At 41.1% G+C, this 23,494-nt stretch overlaps 1 protein-coding gene across 3 annotated transcripts in view; it reads right to left on the bottom strand.

The window, feature by feature from the left end:
- The window catches only part of MARCHF6 (membrane associated ring-CH-type finger 6), a 44,677-nt gene extending 29,255 nt beyond the window's left edge, over window positions 1-15,422 (bottom strand). For 2 of the 3 annotated variants that reach the window (XM_021538422.3, XM_021538424.3), the window contains exons 1-6: window positions 15,327-15,422; window positions 10,554-10,653; window positions 9,701-9,774; window positions 3,871-4,014; window positions 2,409-2,481; window positions 80-248 (exon numbers count right to left, since the gene is read on the bottom strand). In XM_021538422.3, coding sequence (XP_021394097.2) covers window positions 80-248; window positions 2,409-2,481; window positions 3,871-4,014; window positions 9,701-9,774; window positions 10,554-10,653; window positions 15,327-15,345 — 579 coding nt within the window. In that variant the 5' untranslated portion in view covers window positions 15,346-15,422. The remainder of the gene's footprint in view (window positions 1-79; window positions 249-2,408; window positions 2,482-3,870; window positions 4,015-9,700; window positions 9,775-10,553; window positions 10,654-15,326) is intronic. The other variant, XM_021538423.3, reaches the window with a different exon arrangement.
- Window positions 15,423-23,494: the final 8,072 nt, after the last annotated feature.

Raw genomic sequence — 23,494 nt, 5'->3', positions numbered from 1 at the left:
GTTGTGTTCTGTATTATTTACTCTCAGTAGTAAATACGTTTTCTAAATTAATTGTGAACTAATGAGCAGTATGTTTTACCTCATTTTGTTGACCAACACCATTGAGTGGCTGTTGTTGATTTTGTTCCAACCACTGTGGTGCTCCTCCATGGACGATCTGCTCACGTAACCATACAAGGCTGATAAATGCACACAGAGTGCATGTCACCACAAAACAGCCCTGCAAACAGTCAGCCAGTAAGTTCTCCCTGTTTAAAAAAAAAATCAATTAATGAAAGCAATATTTTGCTGGTAACACTACCAAGTAGCTCACAAAAAACAATCTTTCAGAATAGCAAAGGAAACACAATAGTCGCTAAGTAAATTGTTTGCTATAGTAAGAGGTTTACTTAAATGGCTAAATGCTTAATATCCAGACCACCTAAGCATTTTATCTGCTGAGCTACCTGAACCAGAAGAATGGACATCTGTAGGGTTTCCCTTCAACTGCTACACATTTCAGGTAGCATTTTACCTCATATAGTATCTCTATACCTTAAAAATCTTAATCAATTAGATCATACATAATTGTATAGCAGCAGCAAAGCAAAGTTCAGCCAGCCAACCAAAACCAGGGTTTCATGCAATGCAAGAGATACTTAAACCATCTTAAGCAATTCTCATCCCTATTTTCAGGTACCTCCTTGGAAAACTACAACATGTTCTTAAAAGTAAGTAAGAAACATGGCACCATAGTACTCTGCCATCTCCAAAGAAGCATCAGTCTGGTGCCCCTTGAAGCTGCACACTTCTGCCTGCACAGCACAGTGAATACCATGAGGACATTAAATCCAAAATGAAAAGATGACACAAGAGGCTACTGTAATTGATTCTGCCAAAGAAATAAATGTCAAAACACAGTTTCACACACTATTAAAATCTGATAAATACTTGAGTCCCTTATTTTCTCCCAAGACTGTAATAGACATGAGGTGCTCTGTTGCGGATGATAGATAAATATGATTGTTCATAAATAATACAGCTAGGATGAAAACAGTTCTCCCAGCTAGCCAGATGACACCCCTGCCTTTGGATGGTCCTGGGGTGAAATGGACTGTTCCATCTCACCCCCCAAAAGATATATGGTTCACCCTGAACCTCTATCCCTCCCCTAAAACATCAAGTGTCTGTAACCATTGGCCATGCCTTGTTCCAACCCACCTTGAAGCCCTTTATAAGGAGGCTTCGAGGGGCCACTCAGTCTCTTAGAACTTCCTCCCCTCTCTTGGAACTTCCTCCTCTCTTGGAACTTCCTCCTCTCTTGGAACCTCCTCCCTCCTCTTGGAGCTTCCCCTCTCCTAGAACATCCCTTTGTCTCTCCCCTCTCCCACCCTCTCAGGCCGGCCACGTGCTGCGTCTGGGAGCACGAGGCAGGACATTCTGTACGCCCAATAAACCTCTTTCCCCAAGAGCAAACTTCTGAGGTCTCTGCCTCCATCCATCCACACCATGCAGGAGCCTGCTATTTTCTACAGTACTCTAGCTTCAGTTGTTTCAGATTCTTCTCTAAAAAATAAAAACAGAATCTACACTACAGAGATAACAGGAAATACACTGTTATTAGACTGAAACAAGCATCCTCTTTCCAATAATGAAAATAAGTTAAATGCAACTTGACCTGATTTCTCAAATCAAATAGCCCAATTGAGATGACTTAGCTGAACCACAGAGAACATTAAATCCAAATTTGCTTGATGTGCAGCTGATTCTACTTAAACTCAGTTTCAGTTCCTCATGTTCAAGATAATGAGAAAGTAAGAGGCTTGAATTTAAGTAAGCTTGGAATTCTGTTGTTTGTTATTTACTGATTCTTTAGGCAAAATTGATTTTAAAAGGACAAGGAAAGAATGTGCAATAGCAGATGGTGATCGAAGCATTAAAAATCCATGTATCAGCTAGAAGGTAATCTGATAAAAAATGATCCCTCTCACATAAGAGACTCAGAATGGATAAAAATAAATTCAAAATATAAAAAAGCAACAAAAAACCAAAGTGACATTATTAGGGATACATTTCTTAATGTTCGATGTACCTGATTTAAACCATAGGAAATTGATTTTTTTCATCATTAAGGCTGCAGCTTAAGTTTTCTTGACACCAAATACAAATTTTCATTAACCAGGGCCTGCTTTGTAGTCAGTTTTCCAGCTCCAAAGATCCTGAATAATAGAACTCCAATTTGAAATAATTTCAATTGTAATAGTGTTGTCTATACATCTGGTTCTGCAAAGGGTAATGGGCAGTTGCTTATTAAGATGGTACAAGATAACAAATGTAACTGGATGAAAGAGACACTAAGTTCCAAAGTTACTGTTTTCAGGGGAATCTGACTAAAACATGTTTTTAGATCAAACTGCTGAAGTACTTACGTGGACAGAATATCTAATGGCAGTGTCAGTAGTGAGCTCACAGAGCCAGTAAACAAGCACTTGTAGATACGACCTGCGTGAATAAACAGAAGCTTGATATAAATTTGATTTTGGCTACAGCTTCACTTGGACAGGACCCCCCAGTACCCCCTTTTCACCTGTTGCCCAACTAAATTTATGACATGGAAGAAAATCTCAACTTTCAGTTCATGAACAAAACTCAAGATCTTTACAACCACATGGAACAAAGCTGTATTTTAGCTGCACATCTTTGAAAGTACACATTCAAATTGTAAGAACTGCCATACTAGATTAGACCCAAGATTCTTCCAGACCTGTGTCCAGCACTGGTCACACTAATGGATGCCTAAGGAAGAATATGGAAACAGGTTAAAGATACTTGCAGAGATACTTCTCATATGCTTCACTTCCTATTCCAAAATACCTCACAGCTAATTCATCCTTGATGCAATTTTCCCCCTTTAATTTGCTCTATCACATTTTGAATGTGTGCAAACTTCTGGTGTTATATCATAACACCAGGACCATCACCTGATGGTCACAAGGACCATCACCATTTCATCATCTGTTTTAAGTAACTTTTATGGATTAATAGATGATGCTAGTAAATGTTAGCTTTTTATCATAATGTGTATTTAAAAAGTAGGTCATCAGTGTGGTTTACTTCAGAAAATAAGGTGATGCCAATAACATGCTGTTCTCAAACTAAGTCTGTGCCAGCTACAAATTAAAACACATACCAAGAAACTGTCTGGGGAGATGCATTTACTCTCTTGCTCTTTTGTTCAAGGGGTGTATTACGGTTTGTAAAGATGCACTTCCAATTATTTCCATGACTGAACACTATAGCCTTTCTGCCTTTCTCCATTTTCTGTGTATTCTTAGCTTGTTGAAACATCCATAGTCCTTTTTCTGTCTCTATTTGGAAAGTAAATTTCAAACTGGATAGTAGAGTAATTTAAATGTGCACTCTCTTTTCCACTGAATCCCATTACTACTTATATGACTTCGACATTTTAAGAGTTTCACAAATCAATTTGTCCATTATTGTAAAGGAATTTTACTTTCCACATAAAAAAATCCTGCACTTTCATTTAGCGATGGTTAATAAAAATAGGACAACTCTTCTATCCTAATATTAATAAATGGCATAAAATAAAACCTTCGATGTAGATTTTAAAGAAGATAACTGAGAAGAGGCATTTTATTGGAGTAAGACACTTAAAAGCTTATTCATGCATTCTCTCTCAACACCTTTCTGCATTGCACTACTGGCTTAAGAGTCAAACAGGTAGAATTTCTGAGTGAAAATAAATGAAATAGCATATTTGAATTTTTTTTTTTTTTTGGATAAACAATAATGGTCTCACAAAACTTTATTGCAGGATGTGGCACACTTCCCTGTGTATAAGAGCACTATGTACAGAAAATTAATACTTACATGCAGTAAGAGGTACTACTCCCAACCATGCAAAGGCCACAAGTGTATAATGAAACCAGTATCGTATTGCCGTGCCAATACTCGTAACCAGCCCAGCAAAGATGTCTTGGATTGGAAGCCGTGAAGGCATATCTGGGGAATAAACTGTGTAGAAAAGGCACTTATGAAACAGTTTGTCCTTTAGACAAGCATTTATGTTGAATTCCTGCCAACTAAACTGTTTGCATCTGACAAAACCTTACTAGAAGAATAAGCATATTTTACGTTCTCAAGAGATGACTCCAAACCAACAACAACAAAAAAGAATTCATGTAACACATTTGTTTCATTGTGTACTGAGTGGAATGGAAAAATTAATAAGCTCCATGCCAGTTTTTGACCTAAGAGAAGTTTTTCAATAGCTTTGTTAACTACAAACTCCAATTACCTAAAAATAAGCTCAAGAAAAACCAGATTCTAAAATCAGTATCACTCTCACTCAACACTACCTCAAAAATTTTTCTGTTATTTATAAACCTAGTTCATGAACAGAGCACGAGGAACAATGGCAATTAGCAATTTTGCACACTATCCACTTGTTTGTGCTAGATAATTTACATCCTACTTGCCAACCAACAGCACAGACCAAAAAAAAAAAACCCAGCAAAATAAAAGCAGTACACAGGGAGGAAAATTGAAGAGAACTGATAAAATACCCACAGACATTGAAATTTACACACCATGATTGACTTTCAGCAGATATATTTCATATTACACAGAATTTCTTCTAAGGATGCTCCTATCCCAGAGCACAATGCAAGTCTCTCATCCTGCACAGATATTCTCATAATACAAAATTTTGACTTTTTAAACTCAACACCTATATGTTGCACAGGCCCATCTCCACTCAAAAGCCAAGAAAACCAGTGGTGAGGTCTTCTTTTGCTAACAATTAGAAAACATGTAACAAATTCATTACATGTACTTTCTACACACTTACATGGATACTAAGAACTGGTAATACACACTATAAATAACAGATTTTAATAAAGAAGATAGAACTATATTTGGGAGTTGCACAAAGACATTGCTGCCTGGATGTTATGTTGGAAACATCTGTGTTTGAAGATTTTAACATTATGGACTATCTTTTAAAACCTTACGTACTTCTAACTACATAAGGAAACTCAATTTTTAGAAGAACAAATAGAAAGAAGTTTTCAATTCTTCTTATGAGAAATCCTTTAAGAGTCTAACAAATACTGCTTTATGCTATCTACCTGCAGCCCCTTCACCTACACTCTCAATCATCCTTTTACTAGTCTCAGAGAAGAAGCCTCTAAAGGAGTAAGAAATTATTTTCTCTCCAGGGCTATTTCCCTCAGTTTCTGTATTGTAAAGTGAACTCAAGAACACAGACAAACAGTATCAACATCCAGAAGTAGTCAAAAAAAGGGGAGAGACTGGTGCATTACAGCAATATATGGATTATAACTGAGACAAAGTAACAACAGTACCCTGAGACAAGTAGTACCTGGTTTGAAATTTCAAAGCTTGTTATTCGCCAGGTATCTGGCAGGGAACTGGAATTCACGAAACAAAGGACTAAAAGTATAACACTAGGGAACTGTAGCTGTGAAACCATAGAGCAGTGAATTGAAAGCAGGACACAAACATATTTTGACATCCTCTTACAATTTTCTTGTTACAGAAACAGATGTAGTACACAATTTGGAACCATAGAAAATGCCAAACGAAGTCTAACTAATGATCTCAACTCACACTGAACAAACATTCTGGAAAATTTCTGCCACAGGAGACAAAACAGCTTTGTCAAGGCTGAAACAGAATATCTATTTAGAGCATATCTGTTAAATATTTATGGTACCATTCACAGACAATTCAGCAGACACTTTGAGAACTTTCTAGTTTTCAAAAAATATATATTTTAATCAACACTTTTCAACAAGGACTACACAGAAAATATTAACTCTGCATTAATGATTTATTTGTTAGGGACAAGTTGCTAAGTTGGAAATATTTGAAATTTACAAAATTTAAAACTGCAACTTTGAGGAATTGCTGAACACACACAAGGAACTGTAAGAAAGAATGTCTATCCTAACTTAAAGCAAAAAGTGATTATAAAAGCTGGCACTTTTGCATGTTCACTTTTTTAAAAGCTTTAGAGTTACAACATAGCTTTTTCAAATAAAAGAATAGTGTAGCTACTACTCAGAGAACACAAGCTATATCCCCCAGATTTTAATAATTTGGTGATTTTTGATGATTTCAGAAGTTGAGGGTGGGAAGAAGGCTGTTTTTCCTGTGCACACCTCAAAATATGTACAGCTTTTCCCACTAGAAGCTTTATATTATGATGATAAGGTAAAATCCTTTTATGTCCTGCAACACTCAGGTGCATGAAATACAGGAATTCCTAGCATGACAGGAAAACCCCTGGTGTACAAGCACCCTGCACCACTGAAGCTTGCTGCCAGTGATTTTCATAGCTTATCTTCTCACCTGTGTCTGCCACCCAGTGCTATTTTCTGTCCACACTGCTCCTCCCTTTACCCACTACCCACTATCACTTTGAGACCTGAGACCTTGACCCCTGCTACCACAGCATTCATCCTCCTCATTCACTCCTGCACATGCATCCTCCTCACTGCAACTCCATCCCCTACTTTCCATCCCAGTAATCTTTCCTAACTCAGTTTCAGAAAGCAAAATCCTGCATTATTTACCACAGTTCCTCCAAATAAAAATCATTCTACTGGAGACCAATTGAAACAATAGCTTGTCTTCTTTCCTATTACAGCATGAAATTCAATCAGACTTTGGGTGAGTTTTTCATAGGTTTAGCTCAGCTTCCTTGAGCTGTACAGATTATAGAAAAACTACTAGAAAGCTTTTTGGATACTTAGGTCCCACCTATGCAGTGTAACTGCTAATTTAGTTGTGAATCCTGAAGTTAGGTGGTCTTTTTTTGTTTGGTTGGTTGTTTTCAGAAGGTTGGGTTTTGTTCTACCCTCCCCTCCTGTAAGCCTTACTTTTCCTGGAAAACAACTATTAATTTTACTTCTCCAAAACAGATGGTATATAAAAAAATCTGCTCTTACACTGAAACAAATAAGGTAGGAAAAACACAAGGCTACCTTTAGAAGCTGTAATTTAACCTACTTCACAGAATCATCGCACTTGCAACCCTCTTACTCATAGATTCTTTCTTTACTACTACATTTGCAAGCTGTTTATATGCCACCTCAGTCATCCTCATGCACTGATCGTGAAATAAGACTGTGTTACTCGTAAGTAAAAACCATATATTTGATAGCTCCTGGGTAAAAGCACTGGTTTGGTAAAACAGGGCTTGTGAGTTATTCTTTAGATTGGAACAGATGATCTTCCTAAGACTGTTCCAACCCAAACCACTCTATGTTTCTGTGTTTTACACATGCAGACTTTGCTTCAAACCAACAAGGTAGAAGGTGAAAAACTCCACTCCTCAGTACGGTTCTAACAAATACATGAAAGAACAGTTGTATAAATCTCCACTGTGTGTATGCCATGCACACTGGAGCTGGCAGAAGACACACTGAATTCTGTGCCAGCACATAGTTATTTGTTCCAGAAGTTTATTTTTTGAAATTAGCCTTTCTAGAAATTCTGAAGCTATGGTCTACAATGTTAAAACTTTATCATAACAAACAGGTAAAGAAATCAGTTTAATATATCCTTCAATAATGTAATATCCAAATTACATGATAAGGAACACCATACTCATATGGCTTCCTTTAGCTTTACAGTCTTTGTTTTAACAAAGCTTGTGACATTGTATGAACCACATACCAGCAATCAAGCTGCATGGAAAGCACAGAAATTAACCTATTCTGATCCTCAGACAAAGATCAGCCTAGTCTACTTCCATATTTGTGTTTTTGACAGTACTTATGTTAACATTACCTCCTACAGAATGGAGAAGTTTTGACAACTATATTTTCTTGGGAAATACAGCCTCACTGTCAGTGTCAGTGCTTATGCTTAGTGCAGCCCATCCTTGCAAATGACAAAAGAAAGTGCATGTGTGGGGAGGAAAAGAACACAGAATAGTTACTCTTTAAAAACTCAAGAAGAAAACACAGGAATTAAAAATTACCAAGTACCATGACAATTAAAAAATGTCTAAAACTACTTTTTTCATAGTTGTATTAACTCTTAACTTGCAGAACTTCAGAAAGCGAATTAATTTTAAAACATAAAAAATTTAGCTTTAAAGAATGCATTTGAAATCGAGTCATTTACCTACATGACTAAACACATTTAGAGAATGATGCTAGTATTAAAAAGAAAAATTTGTTCCTTTGTACTCCTGCCAAAATACAAGTTGAATCTTCTCCTTTTTCCTTCCTTCCGAGCAATACTAACTGTTCAGATGCTAAAAAAAAAAAAAAAATCCCAAAATCTTACAGAACTTAGAGAATAAATGCACTAGAAATAGTTTATGAATACTCCATACATGAGAAGTTACACTAGCAAGGGAGCATTTTTGACAGAATGACAGCAACAGCCTTAGCAAGCAAACCAAGCTAAACAAGAGAGGAGCTGCTGGTATTACTGCACTAATACTCTATTACAGTACTATATTACTATTATTAGTGCTTATCTCCTGTAGCACAGATATTAATGACATGCATGTTTATTTGACCACATCCCGTGGTGAATCAACTTATCTGAAAATGTGTTACACCTGGCATGGTTACAGGCCAGATCAACTTTGCTTGGGGCATATACTCAAGTCCCCTTTTTTTCCTGCCTTATAATTCTCTCTCCAGCACCTGTGACTCCTTCCCTGCTCCCACAAGCAGATCCAGTTTGCAGACTGGACAGCCATGTTATCTTCCAAAGAAAGAGGGACAAGAGAAATTAAGGAAACCGTAACTGCATGAGTATTGGGTGCAAGGGAAACAATGAAACAAGACCCCATGGGTAGGGAGAGCAGGAGGAATCTGTGCAGGGTACCTGACCTGCTACCCCTGTGTGAAGCCTAGTAGGAAAAAGCACACTGCAATGTGGAAAGCCGAGAAGGAAACCTCCTTATCAGCTGAGCCTGCTCAGTCAGGGGAGTGACAAGTGTGTGGCAGAGGATAAGGAGACCTTTACTAGAGGCTGAATGTGGAGGACACTCTATTGCATGAGGAAGAAAGGGATTCCTTATTACCAATTTCAAAGCTCCTATGAAAAATGGTAATTTTTTTGAGCCACATTAACTCAACTAAGTTTTATCACCTGTCCATAACCTGCAAGTATATTACAAGCTGTGCTGGCTAACAAACGGCAATTTAATACTGGGTAGTTAGCATATCTTGACTGAAATGTAAGTGGAATAATCATAATTTCTATAATCTGTCTAGATCACTTGAACTGAAAGTGACAGAAGCCAAATATTAGTGTTGTAGGTAGATCCTTTAAAGGCAACTGAAAACTGCCTTTCAAATTCAAATTTTGCCATGGTTTCACTTTACCGTTCAGACTTCCAAAAACTCAAGTTTATCAATGAAGCTGAAAACGTGCAACACTGTAATGCTGGCAACAAAAGAATGGCACTGAGGCTGTCAGTAAAAGGTACAGAATAGCACTTTTTATGTCTCGCTTAAGATTATGAAAGAACCAAACTATCCATTATTTAAGCAATTCAAAGTCTGCAACAGCATGCATAAAAATTGAAATTAAAACAAGAATACAAGTTATGCCACAAGTTTGGATCTACCACACTGAATGAAAAGGTAATCATAGACATTATATGAGAAAAATTCTGAAAAAATAGGAGCCAGTAAAACATACTTACTTGGTGTGAAAGCAAATCTGTGCTTACATAATTCACAGTATTCTTTTCTGCTGTGTTTAAGCCACTGAACTAAGCTGCAATAAAAAGTGATCACATTAACACACGCCATACATGTCTCAGCCCTATCCCTCCACTTAAACCAGGAGATTTGTGCTGCCAAGTAGGACTTAAATTAGCATGTTTATTAAGTCCATTTAGGCCATGAAGTAAGTTTCAAACAGTAGAAAAAGGTAAACAGACATGCGTCACAGTGTTGATAAAGAACATTCTTTGAGTATGTTATTGATCAAAGCAGACATAATGGCCTGGACATCCACCTATGACACCAATTCTTATAAATACTTCAAGATATGACTATATAGATGCACACAGCCAAGATTTAGAACTGCTGTATTTTTGAAAGACTATTAAAATACCATTAGAAATGACAATATGGACCCGAACTACAGTTTTTACTTTAGCACTTCCTGAGCAAACACACCTCAAAATGACTAAAAAGCACTAGGTTTTTTTTTTCTGTGAGGTTTGATGTTCTTTCTATTCACAGCTGTAAGTGGGCAAAAAACCCCCAACATTCCTATTTTCCTACTTAGTTTTCATAAAGCTGACATACAATCAGAACTTCAGTCTCAAACACAAATAATTATCAGTGCTTTCTTTCCACATATAATTACTAAATTTTTCCTGAATTGTAATGAATCATCATGTAAACAACATCACAACCCCAAACACTTTTCCACTGAAAATTTTTTTTTCACTAGTTAACATGAAGACTTGAAGTATTTCTAGAAACATGTCTATATGTTTTCATTAGGTAAAAGAAAATTAAGAAACACACAGACACAGAACTCACCATTCCTGATGAATAAATTTAATACTGCCAGTACACACACATGGATGATAGAGGGGTTTCTCAGGTGTTCCTTCCGACCGACAGACTCTGCATATATCTGCTGACAAGGACAAAAAGCTTATTACACTACTGCTTAAAGAACTTGAATTTTCAAGACAAATTACACAATTACTGTCTAGAAACTTTACCATGTAGCAAAATGATGCCAGAATAAATTGAAAGAGGATGAAAGACAGATTTCATATGATGCAAGACAGAGACTGGGAGATCACAAGAAAGAGCAACAAGAACATTATCTACCTGATCATGTTACATAAACTCAAAACACATCTTATAAAATTTTAGGATTTCTAGGAAAGAGACACAGTAAAACTACAGAAGGATGTGTTTTCTACCTAAAGAGTTATCACTAGAACAACTGTTAAGGATAATTTTCTTGAATGTGGACACTTTGAAATAGAAAAATTCCATCTCAGTTTGGTAAAAAGTAAACAGAGGCTGAACAGAAGACGTTTAATAATGTCCAACAATGACTTAAATAATTTGTTACTCTTGAACCTAGCAAACATATTTCCTTGGTGCTTTTCATGAATGGAAAAAAAATCCAAAACAACAGACACAGGTATTTTGCAATTTACTACTTGGAGATAGCCTAGTGTCTAGTTAGAAAGCCACTTTCTACTTCCTATTTCGTAATTTCAGTAATATTTCCATAGGTCTTTATTCCTTATTTTTGATGTTTTCTTGCCACAAAAGGGTGCAAGAGGTTTTGTGGATAAACAAGTGAGCATAAACCTTTCCCTCTAAACACCAGATGTCTATTTTAAATGCCATTCAGTTAGCCAGAACTCTAAACACACAATTAAATAGAAATAAAAATCAAATTTTATCTGTTTATTGACAGATGCATGATATTGTCCTTTGACTCTTCCTTCTGCTTCTAGTAAGAAGTGAACATAAAATGTCCATTTTCATAGAATACGTGAGTTTGAGATTTCATATTTTCTTAATTATTTCTCTATCAACCACTATCCAGCAAACATGCATATTTGTTCCAGTGGAACACATGCATATCAGAGATCTCTGTCAGAAAAATACCAGTTGATGTGAGAATACTGCAAATATGCAATTTCAAGTCTGAATCACCTATCTTTGTTCTTGGCCAAAATCTTAAAAAGTAATGCTTTTCTACAAAAACTTCCAAAAGGCACCGAAGACTGATTTTTTTCTTTCTCTATAAAGAAGTCACATTATGACCATATCCATAATCTAGAGAGTATTAGGACAGCTTCTACACATAAAGCATAAGAATTCAGATTATTCAATTAGAAGAGTTTTCCATCTATGAAAAGGTTTGTATGAATTCATTATGCAGCATGAAAATCTAGAATTAACAGAAACATGTATTCAGAATCACATCAGTGCAGCTACAAAGAGAAATAAAGAGTACTTCCATCACTGCCGTGTTGAGCAGCGATGATTTGCAGTATTGCTGCAAACATCAGGAGTCCCTGGTTCCTCTGCTGACAAGAATGTCCAGAACTACTACTTCACTTAACAAACTATTCTTTTATCCCACAGAGCACTTCCACAGGGATGTCTCTCCAACTGGACAGGCAGGCCCTGCCCTACCCACTCTTGCTGTGGCATGCCCACCTCCTCCCGCATTCTTTCCAACAGAGCTGTTTCACGGCAGCAAGTGGACAGCTTTGTAGGCTGGAACAGAGTCACAAGGGGTCAGACAAGCACGAGACAGTACATGAAACCATTGTTTTAAGGACACTCTGGCACCAGTGAAAGCAAGCTAAAAGCACACTGCTCCCTGAAGGATGCCCACTGCTGTCTGAATCTGTCCATTTAATGGCCTGTTGACTCGCACAGCAAACTATTCACTTATTGTCAAAACTTTTGGGAAAAAGCAATTTGCATTACTGTGAGCAAAATAATTCCTTACTTGAGAAAAGACTGCCTGTTAGCTTACTAAAATGAACTTAATTTTTATTTTTTCAAAGCTCTAATTTCTAGGTATTTCCACTTGTTTTATAAATCCAAATAAACATATTATGAGTGCAATTGTTTGGACTGTGAAGCAACTAGTAGCTTCAAATCAATAAACTCTGCTGAGGGTCAATGTGTTAAGCTATGCACCTTACAAACTACAGCCATGGTCAACGAGAATTGCAACGTGCAAGAATCACTATTTTTCTATGTGCACGTACACTCTGCACCCTGTTCTTCAGGCTCATGTTTTGGAAAAAATTATCTTGAATAATAAGTTCTTTCCTGTTCCCCTCGAGAATGATTCACTGCCTATTATCTCTCCAACTGAATCCAACACCAGAATATCAAAAAGCGAAGATTATGTTATTTAGCAACAAACCGATTTATCTAGAAAGAACCAGAACTACCTCTCTTCAGTAAAACCTGCTATCTGGTGCTTTCAGGTGCTGCAGAGAAGCAACTTTCACATTCATTCTGAAGTGAAGCAGCTTCCACTTAGGTCTGGCCATGACCCCAGACTGCCTCTCTTATCTGAGCTCTCTCCACGCAGTTCCGTTTTCTAGCTCCACAATACAGCTCAGTCAAGCACAAAGCCCATCAGAACCACAATGGCCGTAATACCGCAACCAAACAATCACCCGTTCAGAAAGTCCATCTGACACTTTGTAGCAGAAGCTCACGCACACAGTAATATCATATTTCCTCTTCCTCAAGGCACTAGCACATTCTTTGCTGCTGCTGTTCACGGCTTTCTAACCTTGGGAAGTCTCCTCAGCATTCTGGCAAGCTGTGTGCAGTTCTAATAGTAGGATCTGAGGTTTGAAACTGTAGAAGTTGTAACATTCTAGTGGTATTTATGGAAAGTGAGTATATAGACTGTTTACTTTCGTGCTGCCACTGGGAGCTTTTGAGGGCAACATTGATAAGGACACAATAAAATATCTAAGGCTGCATATATATGTGCCTTTGTGTGTGTTTATAGATAAAAACAGAAAAGTCCAATTTTCAAGTGTGGAATTCAACAAATGTGGTTGATTTCATTGATGTAAGTAACTTGGTCTACAGAGCTGCAGCAAGCAACTTTAAATGTTACATTTAAGAAACATTAATATTTTGATAAACCATCAGTGATCATGGGTATTAAATATGTCTACAGCACAACCCAAAAGATACTACTACAAAGGTAGTGTCTCATTTCATCCAGTAGTTTATGTTTTTCCAGCTTTTTTTGTTTAATCCTCTCAAGCAGGAAAACCAAGAGACACCTGATAAAAAGCTACATTCAAAATTATGCCAAAGAAACAAAAGCCAAGATGCAAAATGCTTTCCTTGGAACTGCTTTGCTACTGCAGTATGTATTTACACTCATTGTTTGAGATTACAAACAAAGCTCCAATACTGCAAGAAACATAACACAACTAACATCCTTTATTTAGTTTGGTTTACACTACAATATGAAATGCTGATCTGTCAAAGTTCTACAGTACCTGCTTGAACTACATAGGCCCTCTCTGGAGACAGTCAAAACCCACCTCAACACATTCCTGTGTCACCTGTTCTTGGTCACCCTGCCTTGGCAGGGGAGTTTGAGGAGATGAACTCCAGAGATCCCTTACACCCTTAACAATTCTGTGATTTTGTGATAAACTAAGCATAACAAAAGTGCTGACAAAATATATCCATGTTTGATCTCAAATAAAGCAATACCCTTAAAAAGGGATACTACACATAGAATCCCCCTCATGACTGAGGGGGGGTTTGACAAGTATTATACTTTGACAAGTATTTTTAAGTTAGGTAACTGACTACGTATTAGTCTGTTCTAAAAGAGACAGAGAAACATGTCAGCTGCTCCATATTTCAATTTTCCAAACAGATTGCCCAGCACAAGTAGCAAAGTCAGCTTTGCGAAAGGAGCAGTTATTACTATTCAGCTAAACGCGGAAATGTAAGGCTCCCTGGGCCACAGGGCCGGCCGGGTCCGACAGAGCCCGCTGGCAGGAGGGAGCTGGGGGCAGTGCCCTCCTCGCCGCCTCCCCCGCTGCTCCGGCGTGCGCACCCGGCCTGCTGCTTTCCCTCCCGGGGTCTCATGTCTGCCCGGGCCCCCCTTCCCCAGGCAAAGCCTCAGCCGGCGGAAAGCTCCGGCGGGCCCCGCTGCCCAGGTGCGGGCCCGCTGCCCAGGTGCGGCCCCGGTGCCCAGGTGCGGCCCCGGTGCCCAGGTGCGGCCCCGGTGCTCAGGTACGGCCCCGCTGCCCAGGTGCGGCCCCGGTGCCCAGGTGCGGGCCCGGTGCCCGGGTGCGGCCCTGGTGCCCGGGTGCGGGCCCGGTGCCCGGGTGCGGCCCCGGTGCCCAGGTGCGGCCCCGGTGCTCAGGTACGGCCCCGCTGCCCGGGTGCGGCCCCGCTGCCCAGGTGCGGGCCCGGTGCCCGGGTACGGCCCCGGTGCCCGGGTGCGGGCCCCGCTGCCCGGGTGCGGCCCCGCTGCCCGGGTGCGGCCCGCGGCAGCGCCGCCCCCCGCGGTTATGTAAGGGGCACCGCGCGCCGCCTCGCGCGCTGCGCCCCTGGCCCGGCCCCGCCCCGCGGCGCGGCGGAGGGGCGCGGGGCCCGGGCACCTGCAGCTCCGCTGCGAGACGCCCCTCCGGGCGTGAACAGCCCCAGCCCGCCCAGCGGGCCCGGTGACACCCTCCTTCTCCGCTCCCGCGCCCCTCCACCCTCCGAGGCTGCCCCGGCAGAGCCCCTGCTCGGGGGCAGGCGGTAGCGGGGCGAGCGCCGTACCTTCCTCAGCGGTCTCCATCTTGCCGGGCTGACGCAGCGCCGGCCGGGCGGGTGGCGTGACCGTGGGGGGCGGGGCCGCGCGCCGAGCGGACGGACCGGCCGCGCCGCCGAGCCCGAGAGCGCCGAGCGCGGCCGCGCGGGGACGGAGCGCCGGCCGCCCGCCGCGAGCGCCGCCTGCCGGGCGCGCGGGCAGGGAGGCCCCGCAGCGGGCCGGGCCCGAGTGGGCCGGGCGGGCGCTGCCGCGGGGCTGCCGCTGCTGCGGGGCTGCCGCACTCTCTTCTGCGGAAACACGGGGTCAAAAAAAGACCTCCGAGACCATTGGGTCCAACCTATGAACGAACACCTCCATGTCAACTAGACCATGGCACAAACATACAGCTTTTCCTTAAACACCTCCGGCAACGGTGACTCCACCACCTCCCTGGGCAGCCCGCTCCAAAGCCCAATCACTCTTTCTGTGAAGAAATTCCTCATAACGTCCAATCAGAACCTTTCCTGCTGCATCTTCAGACTATGTCCCCTCTCCTGTCGCTAGCTATCTGGGAAGAAGATGCGATCCCGACCCGGCTACAGCCTCTTTTCCTGTGGTTGCTCAGAGGGATAATGTCCTTCCTGAGCCTCCTTTACGCCAGGCTAAACAACCCCGGCTGCCTCAGCCATTCCACAGGCCCGGTTCCAGACCAGTCACCGGGTTTGCTGTTTCTCTCTGGACACTTTCCAGCACCTCAATCTCCTGAGCTGAGGCACAGAGCTGGACACAGCACTCGAGCTGTGGCCCCATCAATGCTGAATACAGGGGGACAATCAGTGCCCTGGTCCCGCTGGCCACGCTGTTCCTGATCCAAGCCAGGATGCCATTGGCCTCCTGGACACATGCTGGCTCGTGTTCAGCCAGCTGTTGACCAACACCCCCAGGTCCAGTTCCAATGGGCAGCTTTCCCTTCTCCCCGGCCTGTAGCGCTGCCTGGGGTTGTTGTGACCCCGGTCAGGATCCAGCACTTGTCCCCGCAGCCTGCCAGGGCCCGGCCCCGCAGCTCGGCCGGGAGCGGGCGGCGGGGGAAGAGCACGGGAGTCGGACAAAATGTAGCCAAAATCTGCTCTAAGTTCTTCTACTCCAAACCGGAGAGAAACGCTGCATCCCTAGGTGAAGTCAGCCAGATTTTGAGAGGGTCAGTGTTCCAGAGATCAGGGATGTGTAAGCCCTGGAAATAGCCATCCTCCTCAGTGTCAAGCTGTGCTGTTCGTCAAATCTCACCAAGCCTTCCAGAGCCGGGGCTTTCCAACAGTTAATAAACTGCTCAGCAAAGCTCAAACATCTCTCTTAGTTTAATCATTTATGTTTCCATGTCTTGCTGCCTTACCTAGCCAGGGCAGCACGCATTAAAACTTTGTACTCTGCCATGTGCTCTGAGAGCTGTTGCTCATGCCCTGCTGAGTTGGCAGGAATATTGTTAAGGAAGAAAACTATTTAATTTTATTCAGGCTAGAGAGGAATTCCATCCTGATGAAATGTATGTGTGCATTGTTTTAGTGCTCCATTGTGGCAGCTGTTTCAACCCTTCTGGTTGATCAATGAGTCGTAGCAACCCTGAGCTCTCTTTGTGTCCAGCCAGTCATTAAATCCTTTGGCTTCAGCCTTCAGGTTTCGTGTCAGCAGCAGAGTGGTTGGTAGTTCAAGTCTGAACTTAGAGCGCAGAGGTACCCAATTTGCAATTTTATAACTGTTTTCCTAAACTGTAGCCCTGTTAGTTCCTTCAAAATCACATTTTTCAAGCTGGTGGAGTGTATGATACTGGCCTGTGTAAGTAAAAAAATTAAGGAAAAAGTGAAGGCTTCATATGGCTCTCCAATAGCTGAATAAGTACAGTAAAGACCTGCAATAAATACACTTGGGCTAGACTATCATACTCAGCTTTTCTGTATCCCTCCTCTCTGAAAGGCAAGGTGGAAAAATTCTCACTTATAACTTTAAACAAAAAAATCTGTTTATTTTAACAATAAGCTATTTTTTGAGCTTCATTCTGTTCTGTGTCAGCAAATTATCTTGGCCTATTAAAAATCTGTCAGCATAGTACTCAGGATGTGGGAAATGTTGTAATACTAATTTTGTCAGAGCAAGGAAAAATCAATGGAAAAAAAACAGGAGAAAAGCCAAGAAATGGAGAATTTCAATTTCCAAGGATATTCCTAATTCTCACTCTTTATCTCCCAAACATGTAACCAACCATTATTCGTTACAACATTGTTACTCTGCTGTGATAAATGTAAATTAAATGTCAATAAAAGTCTCTAAATTATAATTTGCATTCAAAGACCATGGCAAGATTAATGTATATAATTCTCCAATTTCAGTCTCTCATGGTAGGCTTCTTTAAATTCCATTAAAGCTTTTGAAAGGAGTCGCTGTATGTTGCCAGTGAATAATTTCATTCCTGTCTGTATCTATCTGTTCAGCCATTTAAATTACCTAACAAGCATTACACATGTACTGTCTTCTCAGCATTTAGAGAGAATTTATCCCAAAATTTTGTTCATACCTAGTGTTTCAGTATGTGCTATACAATAGCTTACCAGCAAACATGAATTGGAGGCAGACTGTTATACTTGAAACAGTAAGAAAAAATACCTATAGTATGTTATTTAGGTTAACTTAAATCTAGCATCTCTCAGCCTTCCTGGTGTTTTTGTGAATGTATTATTAATCTGTCTATTTAGTAATATGTTAGGTGTTTTTTGTCTAAGAAATACACATGGCTTAAGTAGCTGTTAATTTTTGGAAAAGAAAGACGTTAGCTTTTGACTCTCAACAAGGTCAAGAATTACTGCTAACAAGCGCTGAACAAACATGCTGAAAAAACAAAGTCTCAGATCCATTTATGTTATTATGTAGATAATGGAGAAAATATGGTAATTGTACTGGTGTAAACTGAAGACAGTAATAGATACAACCCCAAACAACAGAAGGTTATGGGTAAAGGAAAGGCATACTTATAAGTGTGGAGAGGAAGAGTAGAAAAAAAGACAAGGATCTTTTCAACATGGTCTTGTTTTGGTTTTACATGACTTAAATGCTTAGATAATGCGTTTTTATTTAAGAGTTCTATTAAGACAATACAAAGTAATAATTGCAAAATGGAAACTATCTAGCTGTGACATTTCTATCTTTCCTGTCATTTTAAAATGGCTTCATAAAAATTATTCTCTTACACTTTTAGTTATTTCGAAAGTTCAGAGCATTGAAAAAATCAAACAGTAAAAGCTACTGCTTTTCAAAATGCATTTATTTTCTTAACCAGTTGTTTTGGGGTTTTTTTCCGGTGCTGTTCTAGTTTTTTACCCCTCATCTGCTCACCTGATCCTCACTGCAAAATTGGTTCAGTTAATTATGAACAGCAAGTTGCAGAAATGTGGAAAACATAGTGGATTATCTTAAGTAAAACCAAGTGGACGTCAGCTTATCTTGACAAACCAGGCAGTATTTGGAATGAACATGTATCTGGTTCCTAAATGATGCACCATCATTAGGGAGGCACAGAGCTTCCATGGCAGTAGAAAAACCATCAGAACAGGCTCTTTGGTGTGTAGCACAAAGAATGGCCTGCAGAAAATTTGCCTGACACAATCAGAAAGCACAGAGGTCTGTGGGCTGCAAAAACACATGGTGAAAAACACTGCCAGCCTGGATCTCCCCTGTGCACTGCAGGGACTTTAGAGCACGTGATTCCAGGACAGTGGCTGCTCTGCTGTGACATCTCCTGAACCATCCCTAACCAACACGTAGCTGCTGTGGCCATGGTTTCCTGGAATGAAGATGGAGAGAAGTGCTCTCAGATGTACTGTGAATGCAATGGTGTTTGCTGCTGCACCAGGTTATTGGCCCAGGCTGCTGCACTGGTGCTTAATACTAACTCTAACACCTCAGTATATGGAGTACTGAACAATGTTTCCCTTCACCTGGTGCTTGCTTCTTACTAAACCTGGATTATGATTAGTAGCTAATGGAGGAGTCAAACTTCCTGAATGAATATGTGACTTGTGTTTCATGTTTTGTGCTATGAAATATGTAGCAGTGTGCCACCAAACATAAATTAAGAGATGGGCATAATGGCTGAGCATCATCAGACACAGACATGATGTAGTGTCCAGACCTGTTTATTTCAGAAACTGTCTCTGAGGAGAGGCTTGGTTATGTGCTGGGGTTTGTTCTATGGATTACTAACATTTCAACCAAGAAAAAATCCTATTTCCACTAGTATTTTATATAGGAGATGAGGTAAATAAACCCAGTCTAAATGCTGCTACTGTTTAATGAGTCTGACTGAAAAGACGAATAAGGCTGTTTATATGTTTAGATTTTAAGAACTTAGGCAATACTTGGATAATTAAACAAACCATTTCCATAGAGTAAAGAAGTATTTGCAGAACTTCATTACTCTTTTCAAGATATGCAGAATGTGCTTCACCAAATTATTTTTAAGCATAGCAGGGATCTTTTCACATGTGTTGCAATGGATTTTCTATTTAAAACATAGGCCCTATCAGCTTGGTTGGGATGGATCATCATGCCGAGAACGGAGCCAATGGCTCTTATTACTTTACTTGGGATTCAGAGCTCTGTGGCTATGGTTACTTGGTGGAGGCCTCCTGCATTCAAAACGGGCTGTATTGGTCTTTCAGAATATCCCATTCCTAATAACTGTACTATCATTTGAAGTGAACAGTTCTAAAGCACTTTCATAATGTCCAAGTGAAACTTTTAGATAGATATTTGTGTCATTAGATTAGAAAGAGGGTTTTTTCCCTACTTATTGAACTTTGATCTCCTCAGTAACAGAGGATGTGGTGTGAAACATTACCATCGTCAAGTGACTGCGTATAAGTGCTTCTGAGAACATGTTGGTTCTCATGTCTTTAAAATTCTGTGAAAATATTCCTGCAGATGACAGCAGTTAGGGATTATCCTCAGTATTTAAAAGACTTATTTTGCCAGAAACCTTTATCGTGACCTTCCAGGCATTATTAAATGTTATGATTGCCAACCAAATTAAATTTAATTCCTCAGGGCAAGGTTCAGTTCTACTTAATTTAAAACCATGAGTGTTGCCAAAAAGAAAATGTATCTGCTAGGGAGAATGATCCACACAGTCACTATAGTTATATGTTCTGTAACAATACCTGTGTTACTGTTTGTGCTTCTGCAGCACTGACTAGGAAAGAAGTACAGAAGGGCTTAGATTTGTAATAACTTTGTCATTACTTTTCCTCAAATGTTTGTGAGGTATGGTCTAAAGGTCAGAGTTATTATAGGCTGATCAGAGTCAATGACCTCTGTTTTGTGAGGTTGTGATTTCTGTGGTGACTTTCACTTCACAGTAGCTTGCACACTGAGAATGTGCATCATGGGACATAACCCCCTGCTTTTTCTCATTTCCCTATGGCAAGAATGTATTTGCTGTGTGTGCTGCCTTCAATGCAGGGTCAAAGAATAAAGTGAAGAAACTGCTTAATTCTTTTGATGTCTAAGAAAAATGCTTGGCTCAGTGAAATAGATTTTCAGTTGGATGACTGACATGGAATGTCAAACATGCTTACTACTCAAAAGGTACATTCTCTTTTACACTCTCCTTTGTGTATCAATTATACTTTTTTTTTTTGACTAGTTTTTTAGTGTAGTCATGTAACATGGGCCTCTACCATGGCCCATGTTACATGACTGCCAGGCTGACCTGGTTAGAGGTGCCAAAGAAAGGGTAATCTCATGAAGATGACAACACAGAGAGAAATGGCAGTGAATGATATTTAATTCTGATGGCCTGAATGACTCAGAATGTCTGAAGACTATTTAAGCAGCTGCATTCAGTATCACCATTCAGCTTCTGAGAACAAACTTGTTTGGAATATGCAATTTTCAACTGAGAACATCTGGGAAAATTCCTACTTTAAAAGTTAGTATGGAATTTATCACTGGTTAAGGTGAAAATGTCTTCTGAGAGTCTGTCTTTTCTGATTCATTATCACATGAGCTCTGAGAGCAGAAACAGCTGTCAAAGATTTGTACCAAAATTTCCGGTAAGGTCTTACATATTCATGGTGACAAATTGGGTTATCTTCCATTTTTCTCTGGCTCTCCAAGTTTTGTTCTACTCCTTTTACCTCTTCTTCTACTGATCTTCTGAAGGAAGGAAATCAGGGGTCTTCAAATTGATATGGATTCTTGAGGGGATTGATTTATCTCTGCTTTCCTTACACTCCTGCTCATGTTGAGCCAAGTCCTTGATCCTGATTCTATGGAAAGGCAGGGGAGAATTTTATACAGTAAAGGGCAGGGAGTTCTTTGGGAGGCCTCAACCTCATAGTAGCTTCAATGAAAGCAAAGGCTCATGGACAACTCTTTTTCTCCTTCAAACTCACTCCCAGTGAGGGTAAACTGAAGCTGGGAAAATACATCTTCCTCTGTGGACAAGGGTGCTACCATGCAAGAGTTCAGGAAGAACAGCTAGGAGCTAGAGAGATGCATGGTAGAAAGGATCATGGTGAATAGCATGGCCAAGATGAGCAGGGCAAGCTGGGAGGAGTGTGAGTGGGGCTAAGAGAAAGACTAGAAAAATTTGCCCAGATGAGATGTGGATGGTCCAATCCTGGAAGTGTTGTTCAAGGCCAGGCTGGATGGGGCTCTGAGCAACTTGGTCTAGTGAATGGAGTCCCTGCCCATGGTGAGGGGGATTGGAACTAGATGATCTTTAAAATTCCTTCCAACCCAGACCATTCCATGATTGTGAATACAAAAATGGTAATAGGGAGAAATCATTGGAAACAGGGAAAGGGGAAGTGTCACAACAATTTTCAAGGCAAAACAAGTGAATTCAGGGAACTACAGATCAGTCAGCCTCATCTCAACTTACAGGAAAATTATGCAATGTGCATTGAAAGAATCTCATGGCAACAGGGACCTGGACACGAGGAGCAGGAACGTGGACAGAGGTGACAGAGTTCCAAGGGTGCCACCAGAGGGCACCTCTACTCCAGGCCCAGGAGGAGTTTGGGGACCCTGAGAAGAAGGTGGCAGAGGAGATGGAGCATCTTTGGGGTCTGCAGTGGCCACTCAGGCAGAAGCCATGGTGGCTTGCACCCAAGCTGGGTCCACCTGTCAATTTGATGGGCCATCAAACAAGCAGCTGCTGATTTTGGGAAACTTATGGCTTTGAACGCTGCCACCTGATTAAGGAGGATTTACTTGAGGGGCCCCAGGGCATTTCCAGGTGTCTAAAGCCTTTAACATTTGCAACAGCATCCTGCAAGCTGCCCTGCACCTTGCTACTAGTGCTGGTGGCAGCTGAATGACTGAGTCACCAGAGGCTGCCAATCTGCTGTCTTGTCTTAGGCTGCAATATCTTCTTGTATCTTCACTGGTATAGTCCCCAGATCACATCCCCTGATTCCCAGAGACCCTTGAGACAGGTCAGTCACTGCCTGTGCTCAGCTGGGGCTGGAGGTGGTTCAGGAGAAAGATGTGGGGACTTAGGGTTTTCCCTGGGAGCCCAGGGATGATGTGACAGTGGTTGATGACCTCTGCGTCCACTCAGCTGCAGAAAGTGCTGCACTCCTTGAGCTCCAGTGGTGACCAGACCCAGCTCCTATACCAAGGACTGGCCCTTAACCCTCCATTCAGGGGGATGTGGGGGAGAACACGCCTTATTGATGAGGTCCCAGGTAGGGGTAACTGTCAGCCCAATGACAGTGAATTTTTGATCTAAATCTTGGAAATTCTATGCAAAATGCTAATTGCTGAAATGTCCTGCCCAGAGTCAAGAGGAAAGAGATATATTTTAGCTCTCCACCAGGAAGGGGACAGGAGGCAGGAAGGGGTACGGGAGTGCTTCAGCACTGACACACTGAATGGTCTCATGCAAGGAGCCTGTTGTGTGAGCCTGGACATAAAGGATGGGAGCTGAGAGCAGCATGTCAGCCCAGCCCTGCGGGGCAGCGTGCCTTTGTGAATCAATGTGTTCTCACCAGCAGCCTGCACCTTGCAATAACAGGAGCAGGTCCAAGAGGCCAAGAGAGCTGACCCAGAGCTCTCCAATTCATATGAGCAATAAGGATCTGTTAATGTAGGTGAGTTGGAAATCTGTACATCAAGAAGTGCTTCTGCTTGATTTTCTATCACA

Source organism: Lonchura striata, chromosome 1, assembly GCF_046129695.1.
Source record: "Lonchura striata isolate bLonStr1 chromosome 1, bLonStr1.mat, whole genome shotgun sequence".
Classification (NCBI taxonomy): domain Eukaryota; kingdom Metazoa; phylum Chordata; class Aves; order Passeriformes; family Estrildidae; genus Lonchura; species Lonchura striata.
Note: the sequence above shows the minus strand (reverse complement) of the source record. Positions and strands in the feature narration are given on the sequence as shown.